This window comes from Xyrauchen texanus, chromosome 6 (assembly GCF_025860055.1).
Source record: "Xyrauchen texanus isolate HMW12.3.18 chromosome 6, RBS_HiC_50CHRs, whole genome shotgun sequence".
NCBI classification, from domain to species: domain Eukaryota; kingdom Metazoa; phylum Chordata; class Actinopteri; order Cypriniformes; family Catostomidae; genus Xyrauchen; species Xyrauchen texanus.
Genome location: NC_068281.1, coordinates 45,293,543 through 45,310,458, shown reverse-complemented (window position 1 = coordinate 45,310,458; position 16,916 = coordinate 45,293,543). Strand labels below are relative to the sequence as shown.

General features: G+C 37.3%; 2 protein-coding genes across 2 annotated transcripts in view; one reads left to right on the top strand and one right to left on the bottom strand.

Moving 5' to 3' along the window:
• Positions 1–16,916, top strand: part of LOC127645739 (zinc finger protein 721-like) — a 402,751-nt gene that overhangs the window by 168,909 nt on the left and 216,926 nt on the right. The gene's annotated exons all lie outside the window — the stretch shown is intronic.
• LOC127644890 (gastrula zinc finger protein XlCGF57.1-like) lies at positions 1,491–15,949 on the bottom strand. Its single transcript, XM_052128317.1, has 3 exons — positions 15,810–15,949; positions 3,916–4,076; positions 1,491–3,637 (listed from the first exon to the last, which is right to left on the bottom strand). The coding sequence occupies exons 2-3, from the start codon at positions 3,998–4,000 to the stop codon at positions 2,196–2,198; spliced, it is 1,527 nt and encodes a 508-aa protein (XP_051984277.1). The 5' UTR covers positions 4,001–4,076; positions 15,810–15,949; the 3' UTR covers positions 1,491–2,195.

The window sequence follows — 16,916 nt, the reverse complement described above, 5'->3', positions numbered from 1 at the left end:
AATAATAAAAAAAATTCGTATTAAAAGTCAAATAATAACCACAGTATCTGGATATTGGTTGAAACCAACCTAATGAATACTTAATAAGTTTTTCATCCTGCTTGTTGGAACTGCTTTCAAACATATATATTAGTGAATAGTAAATCTACTCATGCACCATCAAAAAAAACATTGGGCCTACAAAATCACCTCATATTGTACCCCTGAGAAAATTATCTTGAGTGCTAGGAAAACCCCTAATACTTTTGAAAAAAATCTGAAGCTCTTTTCTTAACATTTTACCATCCCTCACTATAAATGAATGGTAATTTTATGTAACTAAGTAATTACTGTATTTCGGTGACTTGCACAGTATAGCAATGAAGATGTGTATATGTGTTGTGCATCAGGTGTTTTGTATTGGACAGTATTGTATTGTAATATATAATCTTGTGTATATATTGTTCTAAGGATAAAGCATTTTAAAAAAGGCTTAGAGGACCTACAGTTCTCTGGGTGTGAAAACGAAAAAATTCCAATCCAGGGGAAAAGTACCTAAAACAGGCTTTAATACCTGCAGTGGGAAAAGGCATTGTGTTCTTTTACTAATTTCATGACTTTCTAACAACAGCCAATTTGTGATTGTTACGCCTAAATCACAACGAATGTGATTGCCGGCTATGTGCATCACCATATTGTTTACATTGCAATGCAGCATGGGATTCTGAGTTCATTGTAGGAGCAAAGGTGGTTCTAAAAACCTAGCCCTTCCACTTTTTTTTGCACCAGAAGTGGTGAGAATGAGTGACGTACTGAATGGGAGAAGGCTTGAGTGGACTTACTACTTTAAATATTCTTTGTTTGAGGTCAGAAAATATGGCCGTATCGCTGCATCAAAACAGTCTGCTCCTACGGTAAAGGCTTTGAACTTTTATTCAGTGATTGTTTTAATATTTGTAACAAAAAAAATAAAGATTTTGAAGACTATTTTAGCAGCTGATTTATTATGATAACCGCTTCAGTCCCTCTTTGCTGTTAAACAGCAACATGAATGTAGATTGCACCGGTTCGATCGTACGCCTCTTAGCCCAGCCGAGTGTACTTGCACATGTTTGATCATACGTGCGAAAGGGTTGATATGTATTATCTATGGATGTGTGAGACTAGTTGACTAAACGGTTTTGATGCTGCTAGTTGACACTGGAGTTACTAGTCTGTTAATATTTTGCCCCATTAAACTGTTCAACATTTTTACACATTTACATTTGGCTTTATGTTTTAATGTAAAGCTGCGCTTAATTTACTGTCATATTAATGTTACACATTTTAAATATAATTAATATTACAATTATTTAAAAAAGAGGATATCTGGAGCAGATGTATACAAAGTATCATTACATCTCAGGCTGCGCACACTTCATCCCCCTCTCACTCAAGGCGGGTGCAAGAAAATGTCCTCTCACTAGGCAAGCAAACTAAGCATAGTAGCTATGAAATCGGTTCAGTGGTGGTGCAAGAAGTGGATTTCCAAAACATTGGCTTGAAAGTCGCTATGGAAATTTTTCAATGAGGTGCCGACTGCTTGACGGGTTAAATTATCTTTTATTTTGTGTGCACGTCATGCTTATAATACATTAGGTCTATTGTAGGCTAAATCACAGGCCTATTTTTTTCTATCCTAAAACTATTCTTTTCTTTTTTTTTGCATCATAAAGTTATTGGTTAACACTCTTTTCTGAACAGCTAGCTGTCATATTAGATACAAACTCTTACAGCACATTTGTTCCCTCTCTCGTAGATTTGGCTTACCTGTTAATTACTTTCAACAATGTCCTTACTGTTTTAATTAGTTTAGAAGCTTTTACTTGGTGATTTCTATGTAGAACAGGCTATTAGTGTTGCTCTAATGGTCCTGCACTATTCATTGAATTGTTTTCAATAAATGTATTTGCTAACATTTATTCATAATGCATGTCATGTTCTATATTTAATGTACAATGATCATGCAAGGTGAACACATCACAGATAAATGCCCCTTTTCAGCTGAAAATAGATCAAGATGTTTAAATTGGTCGCATAAACAATTAATTTTTTATTTTTACGGTTTTGTAATAGTTGGTGTCTTTTTAGACTAGTCGACTCCAAAGTTTTCATTTAAACGTCAGTGAAATTAGTAGTTCCGCACATATAGTATTGACCCTGAAGAACTTTGCTCACTAGGACAACTTTGGAAAATGTTTTTTCAAATGAGCCTGAAGACTTTGTGATTTGCTGTATCTCTTCCCACATGAAGTGCAGTGGTATGGCTTCTCTCCAGTATGCCCTCTCTCATGTACTTTCAGGTTTCCTGATTCAACAAAACTCTTTCCACAAAAAGAGCACATGTAAGGCTTCTCTCCAGTGTGAATTCTTAAGTGACGCTTAAGATTTATTTCTTGTGTGAATGCCTTTCCACACTGTAGACATGTGAAGGGTTTCTCTCCAGTGTGAATTCTCATGTGAAGCTGAAGGTCTTTTGTCTTTGAGAAACTCTTTCCACAATGAACACATGTGAAAGGCTTCTCTCCAGTGTGAATTCGCATGTGACACTTAAGTCTTACTTCTTTTGAGAAACTCTTTTCACACAGTAGACATTTGAAGGGCTCTTCTCTAGTGTGAATAATCGTGTGATGCTTAAGGTATTTTTTCTTTGAGAAAATCTTTCCACACTTAAGGCACGTGTAAGGGCTACCACCAGGGCTGTAACCAGAGTCAAGACATAGGTGTCTCTTGAGTTGTACTTTGTATGTGAAACTGTTTCCACACTGAGTGCATGTGAAAGGCTTCTCTCCGGTGTGAATTCTCAGGTGCTCCTCAAGACTTCCTTTCAATTTAAAATGCTTTCCAAAGTGATGGCACGTGTTCCTGTTCTCTACAGAGTGTATTTTCATGTGAACCTCAAGCTGTTCTTTCTTTGTGAAACACTTTCTACACTGAAGGCATGAGAAAGGTTTCTCTCTAGTGTGAATTGTGATATGAGTCTTAAGGGTTCCTTTTTGTGCAAAACTCTTTCCACATTGAGGGCAAGTGAAAGACTTCTCTGCTGAGTGAATATTTATGTGTGTATCAAGGACTCCTTTTCTAGCAAAACTCTTTCCACATTGAGTGCAAGTGAAAGGCTTCTCTCCAGAGTGGATTTTTAGGTGAGTGTCAAGGATTCCTTTTCGTGCAAATGTCTTTCCACATTGAAGGCAGGTGAAAGGCTTCTCTCCAGAGTGGATTTTTAGGTGAGTGTCAAGGATTCCTTTTCGTGCAAATGTCTTTCCACATTGAGTGCAAGTGAAAGGCTTCTCTCCAGAGTGGATTTTTAGGTGAGTGTCAAGGATTCCTTTTCGTGCAAATGTCTTTCCACATTGAAGGCAGGTGAAAGGCTTCTCTCCAGAGTGAATTCTCATGTGACACTTAAAGTCTCCTTTTTGTGCAAAACTCTTTCCACAGTGAAAGCAGGTGAAAGAACTTTTGGCTGTTGTAATCAGAGATATTTTTTGTGAGAAATTATTTCCAGTCTGTGAGAAACTAGAAGATATTTCACCAGTTATGATTTTTTTTGATTTGTCATACTGTTCTTTCTCCTCCACATTATTCAGTTCTTGAATTTCATCCTTCACTTCCATCAAGTCTAAAATAAACATTGTACATTGAGAAAAATGTGAAACAAGAAGTAAAATTTAAACAATGTAATGGCAGTAAGCAGCTTAGCTCAAGTATCAATTTTTATATAATTTAACATGCTGAAGTATAATTATTTAATTACCATGTAGATTCAGGTCTTATTTATTTAACTGCAGTGTTACTACATCTATGATTTTCTAACTACAACTGCCAGATCTAGTAAACTGTATGAAGCTTTGTTACCTTAATGTTCCTCATTGTGACTAATCAAGAATGGACACCAACCTCTTTGTTCCTCATTATCTTCATGTTTCACCATCCATGGCTCTGGATAACTCAAGTCTTCACTCTCCTCTTTAATAGTCTTCATTTTTCCAATAATTTGTCAGTAGGCTTCAGTAGATTCACTGGAGTTGTTCCTCTTTATATACCATCTCTTTCCTCACCTGTAGAATAATGGGAATATTTCCAACATTTATAAGTGAATTGCTGTGGGAGGGGCTTTACTGAAGGTGTGAGCAGGAAATTAATTAGAAAAGAGATGGTAAATCTGGCTGATGCAAACTTTTAAAACTCCACGGAGGACAGACAAAAAAGGTCTTATGAATATAAAGAAGGATTAGGATAAGTTGAGGGCTGGGAGCTGCGTCTACATCAGCGAGGCTTTTCAGTGGTGGAGAGACCTCCGAGAGGTAAAAAGGAGGGAATTTGCATGCATGAATTTGGGGGGCAGAGCCTCTAAAGGGGCACTAAACGGAGAGGTGTGTTTGTTTTGGCAGTTGAGTTTGAATATCAAAAGTGTTTCTCAGGAATCACTGAGTGCACCTTTAACCGCAATTAAGAATGTCACTGTTAATTAAACCCTAAGAATTTGGAATGTATGGTTAAATTACAAAAATAAAAAATGTACACGTTGCAAACACATTACTGGCCTCTACATAGTGGGTAAATCACTCGTATGTGCGACCAAATTTTGCTTACTAAAATATGTATTTCATTAGGCAATGATGAGTGAAAGCGAAATATTTACTCTCCAGCAGCTAATAAAATACATATCATACACTCAATACAGAGATTGAGTTGCATAATGGCAAAGGAAAATTGTGTTTTTACTGAATAAGGAGCCGGTGATTAAGAAGCTGGATTTAAGTCACGTGATGCCATGAGGGGATCAGACGTGTGAACGGTGAGCTCTGCACACTTTGCTAGTTGTAATACTTTTTGACATAAACCGGTGAGATTTGACACACTCTGTTCCATAACTGTTCTAGGAGGACAATGTGTCAAAGATTTCAAAATCCTTGGGCTCTGGAGACATTAAATGATACTTACGATGTGAAGCTGACGTCCCCTAGCAGGCCATGAGCCAGGGAGTCAATTAAGTCAGAGACATGCCGGAAATGCGGCGAGATGCTGAACATGTCAGCAATTCTGACAAAGGTCATTGCTGATTTGAAGGATCTTGCTATGTCGATCGATCACTGCCATGGAGCCGAAATTTACTGATGTGGTTTCAAGAGTGGGGGATGCAAGAAACGGATCAATTATCTGGAGCCATCAGAGAGGGAATTATCTGTTAATCTGCTAGCAACCAAGGTGGATTTGAAGCATGTCTGGGAGAAGATGGAGGACATGGAGAACCGTAACAAGTGGAATAACATCCGTATCGTTGGAATCCCAGAGGGAGCAGAGGGACAGGATACAGTGAAATTTCTGGATATAAGCTGGAAATCGAGCGAGCTCACAGGGTTCCTGCTCATCGATCCGCAGAGGAAGACAGGCTCCAATCAATTCTGGCCAAATTTCTGAGATCATCCGATCCTCAGATCCTGTGTTACGTGAGGGGAGGAGTAAATGTAGGCTTTCTTGGAAGAACCACAGCATTTTCTTGTTCCCAGACTTTGCGAATTCGATAAGGGGGCATTCCAGTTAAAAGTTCCTACTGGGAATTTTGGACTTACGAGTACAAATGGAACGCACAATAATTTTTATACCCGCGTTTCCGTGATGGGAGAAGTCCTAAACTTTCAACATGGTGGAGGAGAGTACAGTTTCTGTAGTGAATGACAAGTTATGTTGGAGGGGGGGGGCAGCGAGATGGCGGCCAAGGTGGATGATCTATCTTAATATATCGTAATAGTGGAGTTTTTTCCATATATTTTTGAAGGGAGAAATTCATTGTCATACTTTATGGACTACATGTATTTTACATTGGATTGTTAACTAGACGATAGTTTTTGGAATAGTTCTCCCTCAGTCGTATATTGATTTCCTCTCACAAAATGAAACAGCTCTGGTGGTGCCATTAAACAAAAAGAGAAGACTGCTTCTAAAACATCGAAATCAGTGGAGACACAATAAAGTAAAGATGAAGGGATAAGTGATGACATTGAGATGGCAGATCTATCGTACTCGTACACCTTCGAGAAAGATCTTCAGCGTATGCCAGATATGGATGACACTCCAGAAAAACCTTGTTCCAAAAAAGTGAAAGATGAGCCGTTGCTTCTTGAGATGCAAGAGAACATTGTAACTCTTATCCAAGAAAATAAATGAGAGTTCAGGGCACCTGGAGAATCTGATTCGAGAAAATACGCTCAACATTGGAACCCTGAAAATGTCAATTGACTTCAAGCTGAATGAAGTTAAGAACTTAAAAGATTAAATGAAATTGGTGAAAGAAACCACTAAATCACATGAGCAGAAAGTTGCTGAGCTTAAACGAAAAGTCAATTAAGCTGAAAGATATCGGCGGAGATGGACCTTGAGGCTGCACGGTGTAATGAACCGTGTTCTGTCCACAAGGGGTGTAATGAACAATATAGACTGAATAATACCCAGTTGTTGTCATTTTTTTATTTTTAGTTTACTATTTTGTTAAAGATAGATGTAAGAAATAATAAAGTTACTTTCATCCCACTAAGCCTTGGCATTATCGTGTAATGAGACTTTATTTTATTTCCGTCCCCAGAAATTGCAGATGTCAGGGTGGGACATTCAGTGCATCTGGATTTTTCCTAAGTCATTTCTTTAATTTGCTTTAATAAAATCCTGAATTTTGGCACATAACATTTATTTTGGTGTGTCTTCTACAAACTACTACTACTAACACTGAAAGTATAATTCCCTTAATCTACCACGATGCAATGGAAACATTTACTAACGTTCGTTACACTTTCTGTCCAAGCAGTTACGCACGTTAAACTATGATTCTAAAGGAAGCGGAGATATAATTTTTCCATGTAATTCTATCAGTAGCAAAACGATAAAAACATCTTGAGTGGGTTACACTCTCATATACGTTGCTGCATGATAAATTGTTAATAAATCGGGATAAAACAGGGGCCGAGATTTTCTGTCCAAAAATCATAACGCTCGTACATTTTATTGTGACGCTGAATTTCATCTCCTAATGTCTCAACGGTTCTCTCATGTCAGAAATAAGATTGTCTAGGTCACGGTCGCTCTGCGTGGGAGGAAGAGTAACAGGATTTCACGGATTTCGACGAATGTGGGTAAGTTTGTGGATTCTGTCCAAAAGTTTACGAACATTAAAATGATACGAACGTGGTAAACTTTTGTTAAGTAAACATTAAATAGGATCATTGTGGTGAGAAAGGATAAAATAGTGTGCAAGTCGGATGATTGCGAGTGGTTTCGGACCGAAAGCGGTGTCGTGTTCATCGTGAAAGATCATGCATGAATGGTGGTTTTATACATTTTGACAGATTCTGCACATCTTGTTCGTAAATTAGACGGAAATTTTCGGTCTGTCCAACTTCGAACGTTGTTTTCGGCGTATTTTGACTCAATAAGCTGTTCATGAAAGTCAACATCGTCAATGACATTTTTTCTGTTTTTTTTTCTTCTGTTTTGTTTTTTCTGTCCAATGTTCGTAAGAATATAGCTTAGGCTGTCGAAGTTAACACGTTAATAGTGGGTTAACACAATCTCACTTATGCCATTATAATAAACTGTCGGCGTCAATCGCATAGGTGTTAAAAAGTAAACTGGGCATGTTAAGGAACACACGCAGATTTTCCGCACTGACGGCACACAAAGCTATAGATTAAACATTAGCTTTGTGGTAAAAATTTGTCAATACAATGTCCCATAATAATAATTTTACATCCATTTAATTCTGCTACACTCAAAAGTTAAGATTTAAAGGACTGCATCATTACTTGATTTTAACTGGTTTTCAAATATGTTCATTGCGCAAACGAACTAACCTCATTCAAGCACACTTTTAACAAACCTGATTACAATAAATAAAACATAATCTCCTTATTTGTTGGATTATTATTATTATAATAACTCTGACTACATGTGCTGAAAAAATTAATATTGCCAAAGAAGTAGGGTAACACCAGTGAAAAAAAAAATGGTACATGCTGTCTTTAAATAAATGCACAAAAAATATAAAACATCATTAAGCTGTCATTTATGCGTATTGATAAAGGAAAAGGGTAATCTAATAATGTGGTGTAAGTTTAAATGTTAGAAAAATAAATCAATTTTAAGACATCTTGCCATACCAAAAGTGGATGTTTCTGTAGAATGAGCCTATAGTTTTGTGTATTATTTCTCCTAATCATATTTAGCACACCATGCCTAATAAATGTCTGAAGTAGCTTATATTCATTATTTTAAAAGGAACACACCGGCAGGCCTAATATGAAATCAAAAAACTTTTCCAAATACTTTGTAGGTCACCATTCATGCAGCATCATATTCTGTAAATCAGGCTATGTAAATTGCAGCCTATCATAGAGAAGATAATATCCTTTTCTTGTAATTGACATGAACATGGAGACTAACAGTCATCATTCATATTTCAGATTCTTAATTTAAGAAATGTATTCAAGAAATTAAACAGCTATTCTGTAAATTAAGTTAACTGTGGTGTTCAGAGCATAAAATTAAACATAATTATAAATTTCAAGTGTTAAAAAATAATTATACATATCCTTTGCAAACATACATATATTCTTACATAGGCCTATATATGGCCTTTCTTTATTTTATTTACTTTTTTTTCAGAAATTATGGCAGGTCTCCTCAAGTTGAGGCTTCGCTCCATGGAGCGTCCTGGAGGAGAGAGAAACCTGCCAAGGAATAAGAATGGTCCAGATGTGGTTTCATGAACAAGTAAATCTGCTGTGGAATGCGGAGGTACCGGGCTAAGTTAAAGCAGAACCCTGAATTGTATGTACTGCATAGATTGGAAGAGCAACAGAGATTGAAGGAGTACAGGAAGAATCTATCAGATGGAAAGAAGGAAATTCAGAAAGCACAAGCCCGTGAAAGGATGAGAAGGTATAGAGAACTCCAGAAAGAGAATCTTCAAGGGGGTGAGGAAACACAAGCTGTCATGTCAAGAAAGCCTCAAACTAGGAGTGAACTGGAAAAAATAGCCACAAGAAGGGAATACTTTAAGAACAAGAAGCATGAATAGAGAGCTAGGATGTCTGCACAAAAGAAAAGACGAGAGAGAGAAAAGGATCGCAACAGGAAAAGGGTGTTAGCAGAAGCGAAGAAAGACTCTAATCCAGTTCAAATACAGTGTCAGCTAAATGCAACACCTGTTTTGTCTTCCAGTTCTGGGTACAAAACTGATTTTTCTAGAAGGCAGGCAACCTGGAGGATAAAAAGGCTGATGCCAAAAAGTCCAAAGAAGTATGGCACAATAGTAGCTGGCTTAGTTGTATCTGCAAGCCCGCGAAAAAAAAACTGCTCTCCATGACATGATGCTTGGCGGTAAGGACAAGGATGTGGATTCTGTTTTAGGATATGTGAAGCAAACTTGCAAACAGATGTCCACAGCCAATAGAAGAATGTTTAATGCCAATCTTGCAGCCATCCTTGGATCTGCCAGTAAGCAAGTCAGGGATGCCTCTAGCAGAAAGTTAGGAATATCACAGAAGATCATTAGGAAATATGACCGAAAAGCAGGGCATGATCCAGAACAACGAAAAAAACGTTGTGATGCAGTAAGTGATGCAATTTGGCTTTCTGTGCAAGAATTTTTGAGAAGACCTGATGTATCAACCACACTGCCTCACAAGAAAACAGTAAGCAAACGAACTGGCTTACAGAAGCAAATCCTGCAGAAAAGCATGAAATCCACATACTCTGCCTGGCAAAATGAGAATCCCAACATGAAGTTGTGCTTCAGTAAATTTTGTACACTCCGACCAAGCCACATTTTGCCCTATGTAAAAGCCCATTTGAACCAATGCCTCTGTGAATATTGACTTGAAGCTAAAGGTGATAAACCAGGTTGTCCAAGCCAAAAATCTGGACTGCAAAATCAGAGATCGATACCATGCAAGTGACATCACCGTCTGTCCACCTTCAGATGATGCCAGAAAGCTTCACAAGTTACCATGTATTGACCGAAAATGTCAAGAATGCGGTGTTGATGCTGTAGAAGAATATCTGCAGCCACTAGATGTAGCAGCAGAAAATGAAGTCTCCTGGCAGGTCTGGGGAAATATTACAGTGCGTGGAAATCTTAGGAAGGCCCTACTACCCAGGTCTGCCCAGCTTAAAGAATTGATCCAGGAGATGAAAAGTGAGCTCAAGATCTTACCCAACCATCTTTTTCAAGCTAGATGGCAGCAGCAGAAGTTCTGGGAAATAGTGAAAAATCCCCCCAAAGAGTCAGTTGTCTGTATTATGGACTTAGCTGAGAATTATACATGCCTTTTACAGAACGAGGTACAGAGTGCCCACTGGGCTAAAGTCCAGGTTACAATTCACCCAGTAGTGTGTTTATACTCTTGTTCTTGTGGTGATCCAGAGCCAGTACGAGATTCAGTGATAATTGTGTCAAATGATGCCAAGCATGATTCCCATGCTGTCGCAGTATTTGTTAATACTGTCACTGGTCATCTGAAAGAAGTTCGCCAACTTGCATTGTCCAGGATGATTCAGTTCACAGATGGATGTAGTGGACAATACAAGTCTAAAACTCCTTTTGTTGACATTTCATTCGGTCAGCAGGATCTAGATTTGGTTGTAGAAAGACACTTTTTTGGGTCTCGTCATGGTAAATCTCCATGTGATGGGGAAGGAGGCGTGGTGAAATCTGCAGCAGCTCGTACCGTCAAGGCTAGTGATGAAATCATCAACTCTCCAGGATCTTTCTTTAGATTTTGTGAGAAAGAACTGACAAAGCCTGCTCTTCTAGATTCTGGTACATGCAGTCATTCCAGGCGATGTTTCTACTTTGTACCTCTTGAGCAAGTTGTTCGTGAACGTCAAGACCGGGTTGATATTGTGACTGTTCCAGGGACAAGACAAATTCATGTTGTTCGAGGTCGTGAGCCGTACAGTGTCCAGACTCGCAGGTTGTCCTGCTTCTGCAAAGCATGTGAAGAGGGCAGAGGAGAGTGTGCTGATAGGTCATACACAGGTCCCTGGGTTGATAGGGTAATCAAGCTAAAGAAACAGACAGATGTAGATCCATCCCTGGACATCTCTGGTATATCAGGTGAGGTAAAAGCCCTGTCAGCTTCTCTTCAAAAAGTGTACCACACATCAAAACTAAAAGATAATACTTTTATATGTATTTTAAGCTTTGATATTAACACTCATTTCTTTCAATTTCAGCATTGTTTCCAAGCCCAGACTCCGATGCAGGTGATCTTGCAGAAATGGGTGATCTAGTGGATGATCTCATAGAAGACTTAGAAAGTGGTAATTTCCAGCTTGAGGTGAGTACAGACACTAAGTGTTCAAAAATATATTTTTTACATGTTTTTTCAGTTGCTAAAAATGTATTAAATTGTATACAGTATTCAATCACCTTACACATCATTGATATTGTACAGATTTTTTAACACAACAAATGTTTCACATCACTTTCAGGACCGAAGTGCTGCAACAAATGTACATGAGACTGACCCTGTTGTTGTAGCTGGCTGCTCCCAAACACAGTTGAACAGTGAGTCTCAGGTAATTGTCCATATTTTAGCGTCATCTGGAATTCCATACAAAGCTTAAAAGTTCACATGAAACATGTGAGCTGAACATTCTCTCTCTTTTTAAGTTTATTTCCTAATATCATTTTGCAGAAGTCCAGTCCTACAGTCATGAGAGTGCAAAACAGGCCCACAAGTGGAGAGAAGACAGAGAGACAGCAGCTAGATAAAAAGCAGCTGTACAGATGTAAGCAGTGAAATCACTACCTCTTTTATCATGTATATGGTTCATAAATAGACGTGCTCATATAATTGCAAAAATATTTTTTTTCTGATATCCTGCTTTTTGCCTGCAGGTTCAGACCTCAAGAAGGATGACTATTATGCTGTGTATTATGACCGTGCCTATTACATAGGAAGAGTAACAGATCACTGTCTCTGTGAAGGTGTTGACGTCCCTCATGTGAAATTCAAGTTTCTACACAAAGACCCGGCATGCAACTCATTCTCGTGGCCAAGGAGAGACGACATTGTGTGTGTTCATCCCATGTGGATCTTTTATGGACCTGTTACCATAACAGGACATAACCCATTCAAAGTTGCTGACTTGTTTGAAGTTGTTTTAGCATTCCAGGACTGCAGGACACAGTCACAGTAGGTTATACCGACTGCCATGATTGTCACCAGGCAGATATCAGGTTCAACCTGACCGCTGCTTAACTTATATTTATCTGCCTCAACTGCCTTCCATTTACTTCTGCAGTAAATTAATTGTGCTTTAGTTAACAAATATTCAGGGTTACTTTGCATAAAGCGTTATTGGTGCTCTATTCAACAGAATTACTCATTTTATCTGTCCACGTTACAAATGTTATTTAATTCACGATGTATGATCTTTAAATTTGATAGTAGCCTATGATGACAGGTTATTTTAATGTGTTATGAATAGAGGTCGACCGATTAATCGGCCGATTTTTTGCATTATTTACATAATCGGCATCGGCCAATATCCACGCATATCAAGCCGATTATTAGGCAGGCGCATCTGTGGGCAGCCTAGTGTTGTTGTGGAACACGTGTTCGACGCACGCTGCCCCTAGAGTCATTTTCCAGCAGAGTGAACAGACCTCATCCAGTGCCTAAGGAAGGAGCTAAGTTCCTTGGAGAAAACAGTAAGGGTTAAATTTGTATAACTTCTTTAGATTTAATTAAAAACTTTTGATACGTTACTGCCAACTTCAAGAAAAAACGTGACAAACGCGATAGTTGACATGACGTTCGGCTACTTTGGATATTGATAGGGTAGTTGAAGTTGCATTATCACAGCAGAAGGGTTGCTATCATGTCACAATAAGCAAGCAAGAATTTGGCAATTACAGACAGTGAATCTGACTTTTATTTGTTCTGTTTGTGTGTCTTATATTTGAGAGGGTTGTCACTCAATGCAGATAAATAAGTAATAAAAATATACCAACGCACTATAGGCTATTGAAGGACTGGCTTTGGTAAGCTCGGACGTTATCGGTTCTGCTGTCGGTACTGGAGAAATTAAGAAAATACATTCTTTATTGCTATAAAGAGAAAGTTATTTTATCTCGCCAGCCATTTCTATGTATAATAATATGAAACCATTTGTCTGTGATGCAATTTAGCTATTCGCAGTCAGAGAGAGAGAGAGAGAGAGAGATCGATATCTCATGCGGTGCCACAGCGAGCACAACACGAGCCCTGCATAATGAGTGACAGAACTAAACATTCAAACATAGCCTGGTTTAGATCTGTGATTATTAGTCTGATTTTATTTTAGATTTCGCCTTCCAAAGATTATAAAAAGAATATTTATACATAAGCCGCATTCTGTCTAGCACAACTTCCTTCCCTTCACAGCAGTGCACTGACATTTCTCCCTAAAACTCAAACTTAACGTCAGAATCAGCACGATCGGTGATTGTTGTAAAATGCAGTCTAGCTACTGTTGCTAAATTGCGGGACACGTTTAATAATAAAAAGAGTGCAAGAGATACCGTTCCCAAGGCGGCGCGCGCTCCGAAACACACCGCAAAAGAGACGAGCAAAGTATAGGCTACTTTGGGTTTCATGCGTCTAAACGATCAACTATACACAAAAATATGTCAAAACGACCGGCTTGGAGATTCACTTAAACACAGTTTATGTCTTAAATGGATGTAGTTATGGAAATAGTTGGGGAGAAAATATGCTGCATCAGGAGTCTATTAGATCTGAACTCGGTCTTAAAGGGGAAGCTGTCTATTAAACATGTGACGATTGAGCCATTACTGCGAATCAAACAACAAAAGGCAAAGAGAAAATCACTTACAGCTCTTGAATGAATAACTTATGCATTAATAAGGATTAATCTATCTATGATAAACTATGCAGTGTTATTTTACAATTGATTACTTTATTAGATTTCTTTTTAGACCACACCTGAACAGTAATGTTAGTAGACCTTCCTGAAATTAAATTTTATATATATATAAAACAAAAAGAACCGTTAAGAATACCGTTAAAGTACCGGATCGATAAGCAGTATCGGTAAGATAGTAATACCATTAAAACCATAACGATGCCCATCCCTAGTTATGTCTGTGCTTCTCTTGGATGCTCTGAATATTGGATTACGTGTCTGGATTGCCCCTTAATTAAAGCTGCATTTGGATCTCAACCTTCGTGTCTCAGAGCAGTTCGTAATACCTGCTTTGTTTATTTAATATATTTGTTATACATTATTTATACAATATGTTTTTACATTATACATTTTTAATTTAAGTGTACAAGTGCAGATTGGTCAAGTGTTCAATAAATGTATTTGTTGAGAAATGTTGTCTATCTTAAGTAATTGTTTGTGTTACATTTTATCTTTCAAATAAAAGGTTCAAATAAGAGGTTAAAAACAAGCACATATCGGCCAAATAAATCGGCAGCATTAATCGGCCATCGGCCGACCCGGATTTCAAAAGATCGGCATCGGCCTGAAAAAAAACAATATCGGTCGACCTCTAGTTATGAACTTGTTCTATTCTTTGCCAGTTTTCATGAAATGTTATTATTTTGTGTTACAGAGGCAATCTTGCAGGATTGTTTAATTTTTTCCGTCCACGTTACACACGTTATAACTTTGCACACTTAGGAGTTCCTTTGTCTTCTACATTTGGCAAATAAATTTGAAAAATATACCTGTGGTATTTGTTAGTAATTTTGCTGGCTTTAAGTTTATGAACATACCAGACTCAAAAATGCACCTTTAAGTTTATAGAACAGATAATATTAGATGGCCACCCTGCCTGCATGGAAGTCCTATTACCAGTTCTGTGAACCATACACAAAGCATTACTCATAACTATACCAAATTAGGAACAAAGCAAAACATGAACTTTGATTCAACCAGAATTTTATTAAACTGAATTCGATTAAGTACACTTTCTGCTTGAACTTACACTGTTTTTCCGTCCATGTTACTTACGTTAAATTTTACATCAACTCAACTTTGATCAAAGTTTACTAGTTTACCATTGTCAGATTTATCCTGCCTTTCACACAGCTGTAGCCCAGGTTTTCTCAGGATGTTAACCTGAGGACAATGGCTTTCTCCATGAAGACTGATTTTGCAGGCTGTTGTCCTTGCAGTAAGGCCTAAACTGTGAAATCGCCCATTATGGTGTCAAAATAAACGTTCCTTAAGAAATATGAATGAACAGCATAAAGGCAGCATCAAAATACATACAGATGCCCTGAAAATAATAAAAAAAAGTTTTTTTTTTTAATTATTGGAGATATTTGTTAAATATAATTTGTTATAAATACCTGGTGATGCCCGCAGTCATTGCTTTTAATATTTTTTTTCCTTTTCCCCTTCACAATATTGACGCTAAAAGTGGAAATTTCTTGATCATTACATTAGGATTTAGCCTAAGTTCTAAGTCTTAGGAACAAGAATGCGCAAAAATGTTGATATACTGTATGTACATATACTTCAATGTGCTCTAGAAATCAGTTTTTGTTCTTAAGGACCTGGGACCATCCCGCTGCCTTAGTTAAACCAAGTAAAACAATAATAAAAAAAAACTAGTGGTCCAGCAACCTGTATTTGACCACTTGAAATGGACTGACCCAAAATTACGTTCGAAGAACTTAAAAATACAATATAATACATGTCTAAACTGACATTTAGCGATACATGGGTAAACCACACTGTACAACAACCAATAAAAGTAGATTAATAGTACTTACATTTTCCTCAGCGTCAGTCCACTGAAAGTCGGCCGTTACAGATCAAAAGGCACATGCGCAGTAGGCTACACCAATAACGGTTTTAAATTCAAAACTTTTATTAAAATGAATGGGAGAAATTGGAACGCCAAACGGTCAACAGATGTAGAAAAGAAGTCCCCCCTACAGGTAAACAGCCAATCACTTTTCAGATACAGACATCGCCTGTCAATCAACTCGAGAACGCGCATGCGCATTCGCTATTCAAGCCGGATATTTTTAGTTTTTTTTTTTAGCCAGATGCACAATTTATGATACCAGTGTTGTCATATTTTACTGATGATTTTAAAAATGTTATTTTATTGTAATCTTGATCAACCGTTTTAGAGATTTCGGTCTTTCCCCATTCAAGTTGTAGGTGTAGGAGCTGTACTTGTATGCCGATTGATCTATCGAATCCAGAAACTCCCCTGATGGATATAAAATATCTTTATTAAAGTTCCTCAAATTATTAATCGAAAATAAATTAATATCATAAAAATAAATAAAATATAAATTACGCATGAATATAACAAATACAAAGAAATATATTAAACTACATTTCGCAAATATACAATTTAAAGAAAAAATATTAATTGATATAAATTAGAATTTTTATATTTTTAAAAATGTAAAGGGTGATTATAATAATCAAGACAATAAAATGATTTAAAGAAAAAATATATACACTTTCACATACATTTTCGGGACAGGGTCTGTTCAGTTCTATTGCTTGTCCTACACCTGATCATCCTGAATGTATCCCACTAATTTTGAAGGCTTTTTTTGTTTGTGATCTCTTATTATAGTAAAAGGTATATGATAAACTCTTATTATTTAAACTTTGAAGATTTATATTGAGTATTATTTTGCGCAAACATAAAAACTATTTTAAGTGTTATCATATCGAACTGAGATCATTTTGAATTGTAAACCTCATATGGTATATCAAACTGAAACATGACATAAGATAACCATATAGTCCCAGAGAAAAAATTACAAATAGAGGTTATGAAAAGATTGTGCCCACTGGTTTGCTGAGACTAATTCAAAGCAATTCTTCGAATTATTAATCCAGACCAGGCGCTT

What these genes read in the sequence shown, in the direction of transcription:
- LOC127644890 (XM_052128317.1), bottom strand. Translation starts at nt 4,000, where the DNA reads ATGAAGACTATTAAAGAGGAGAGTGAAGACTTGAGTTATCCAGAGCCA. An exon ending in AGATAATGAGGAACAAAGAG is followed by an intron (nt 3,638 to 3,915) that starts GTTGGTGTCCAT and finishes TGTTTATTTTAG; the next exon opens with ACTTGATGGAAGTGAAGGAT.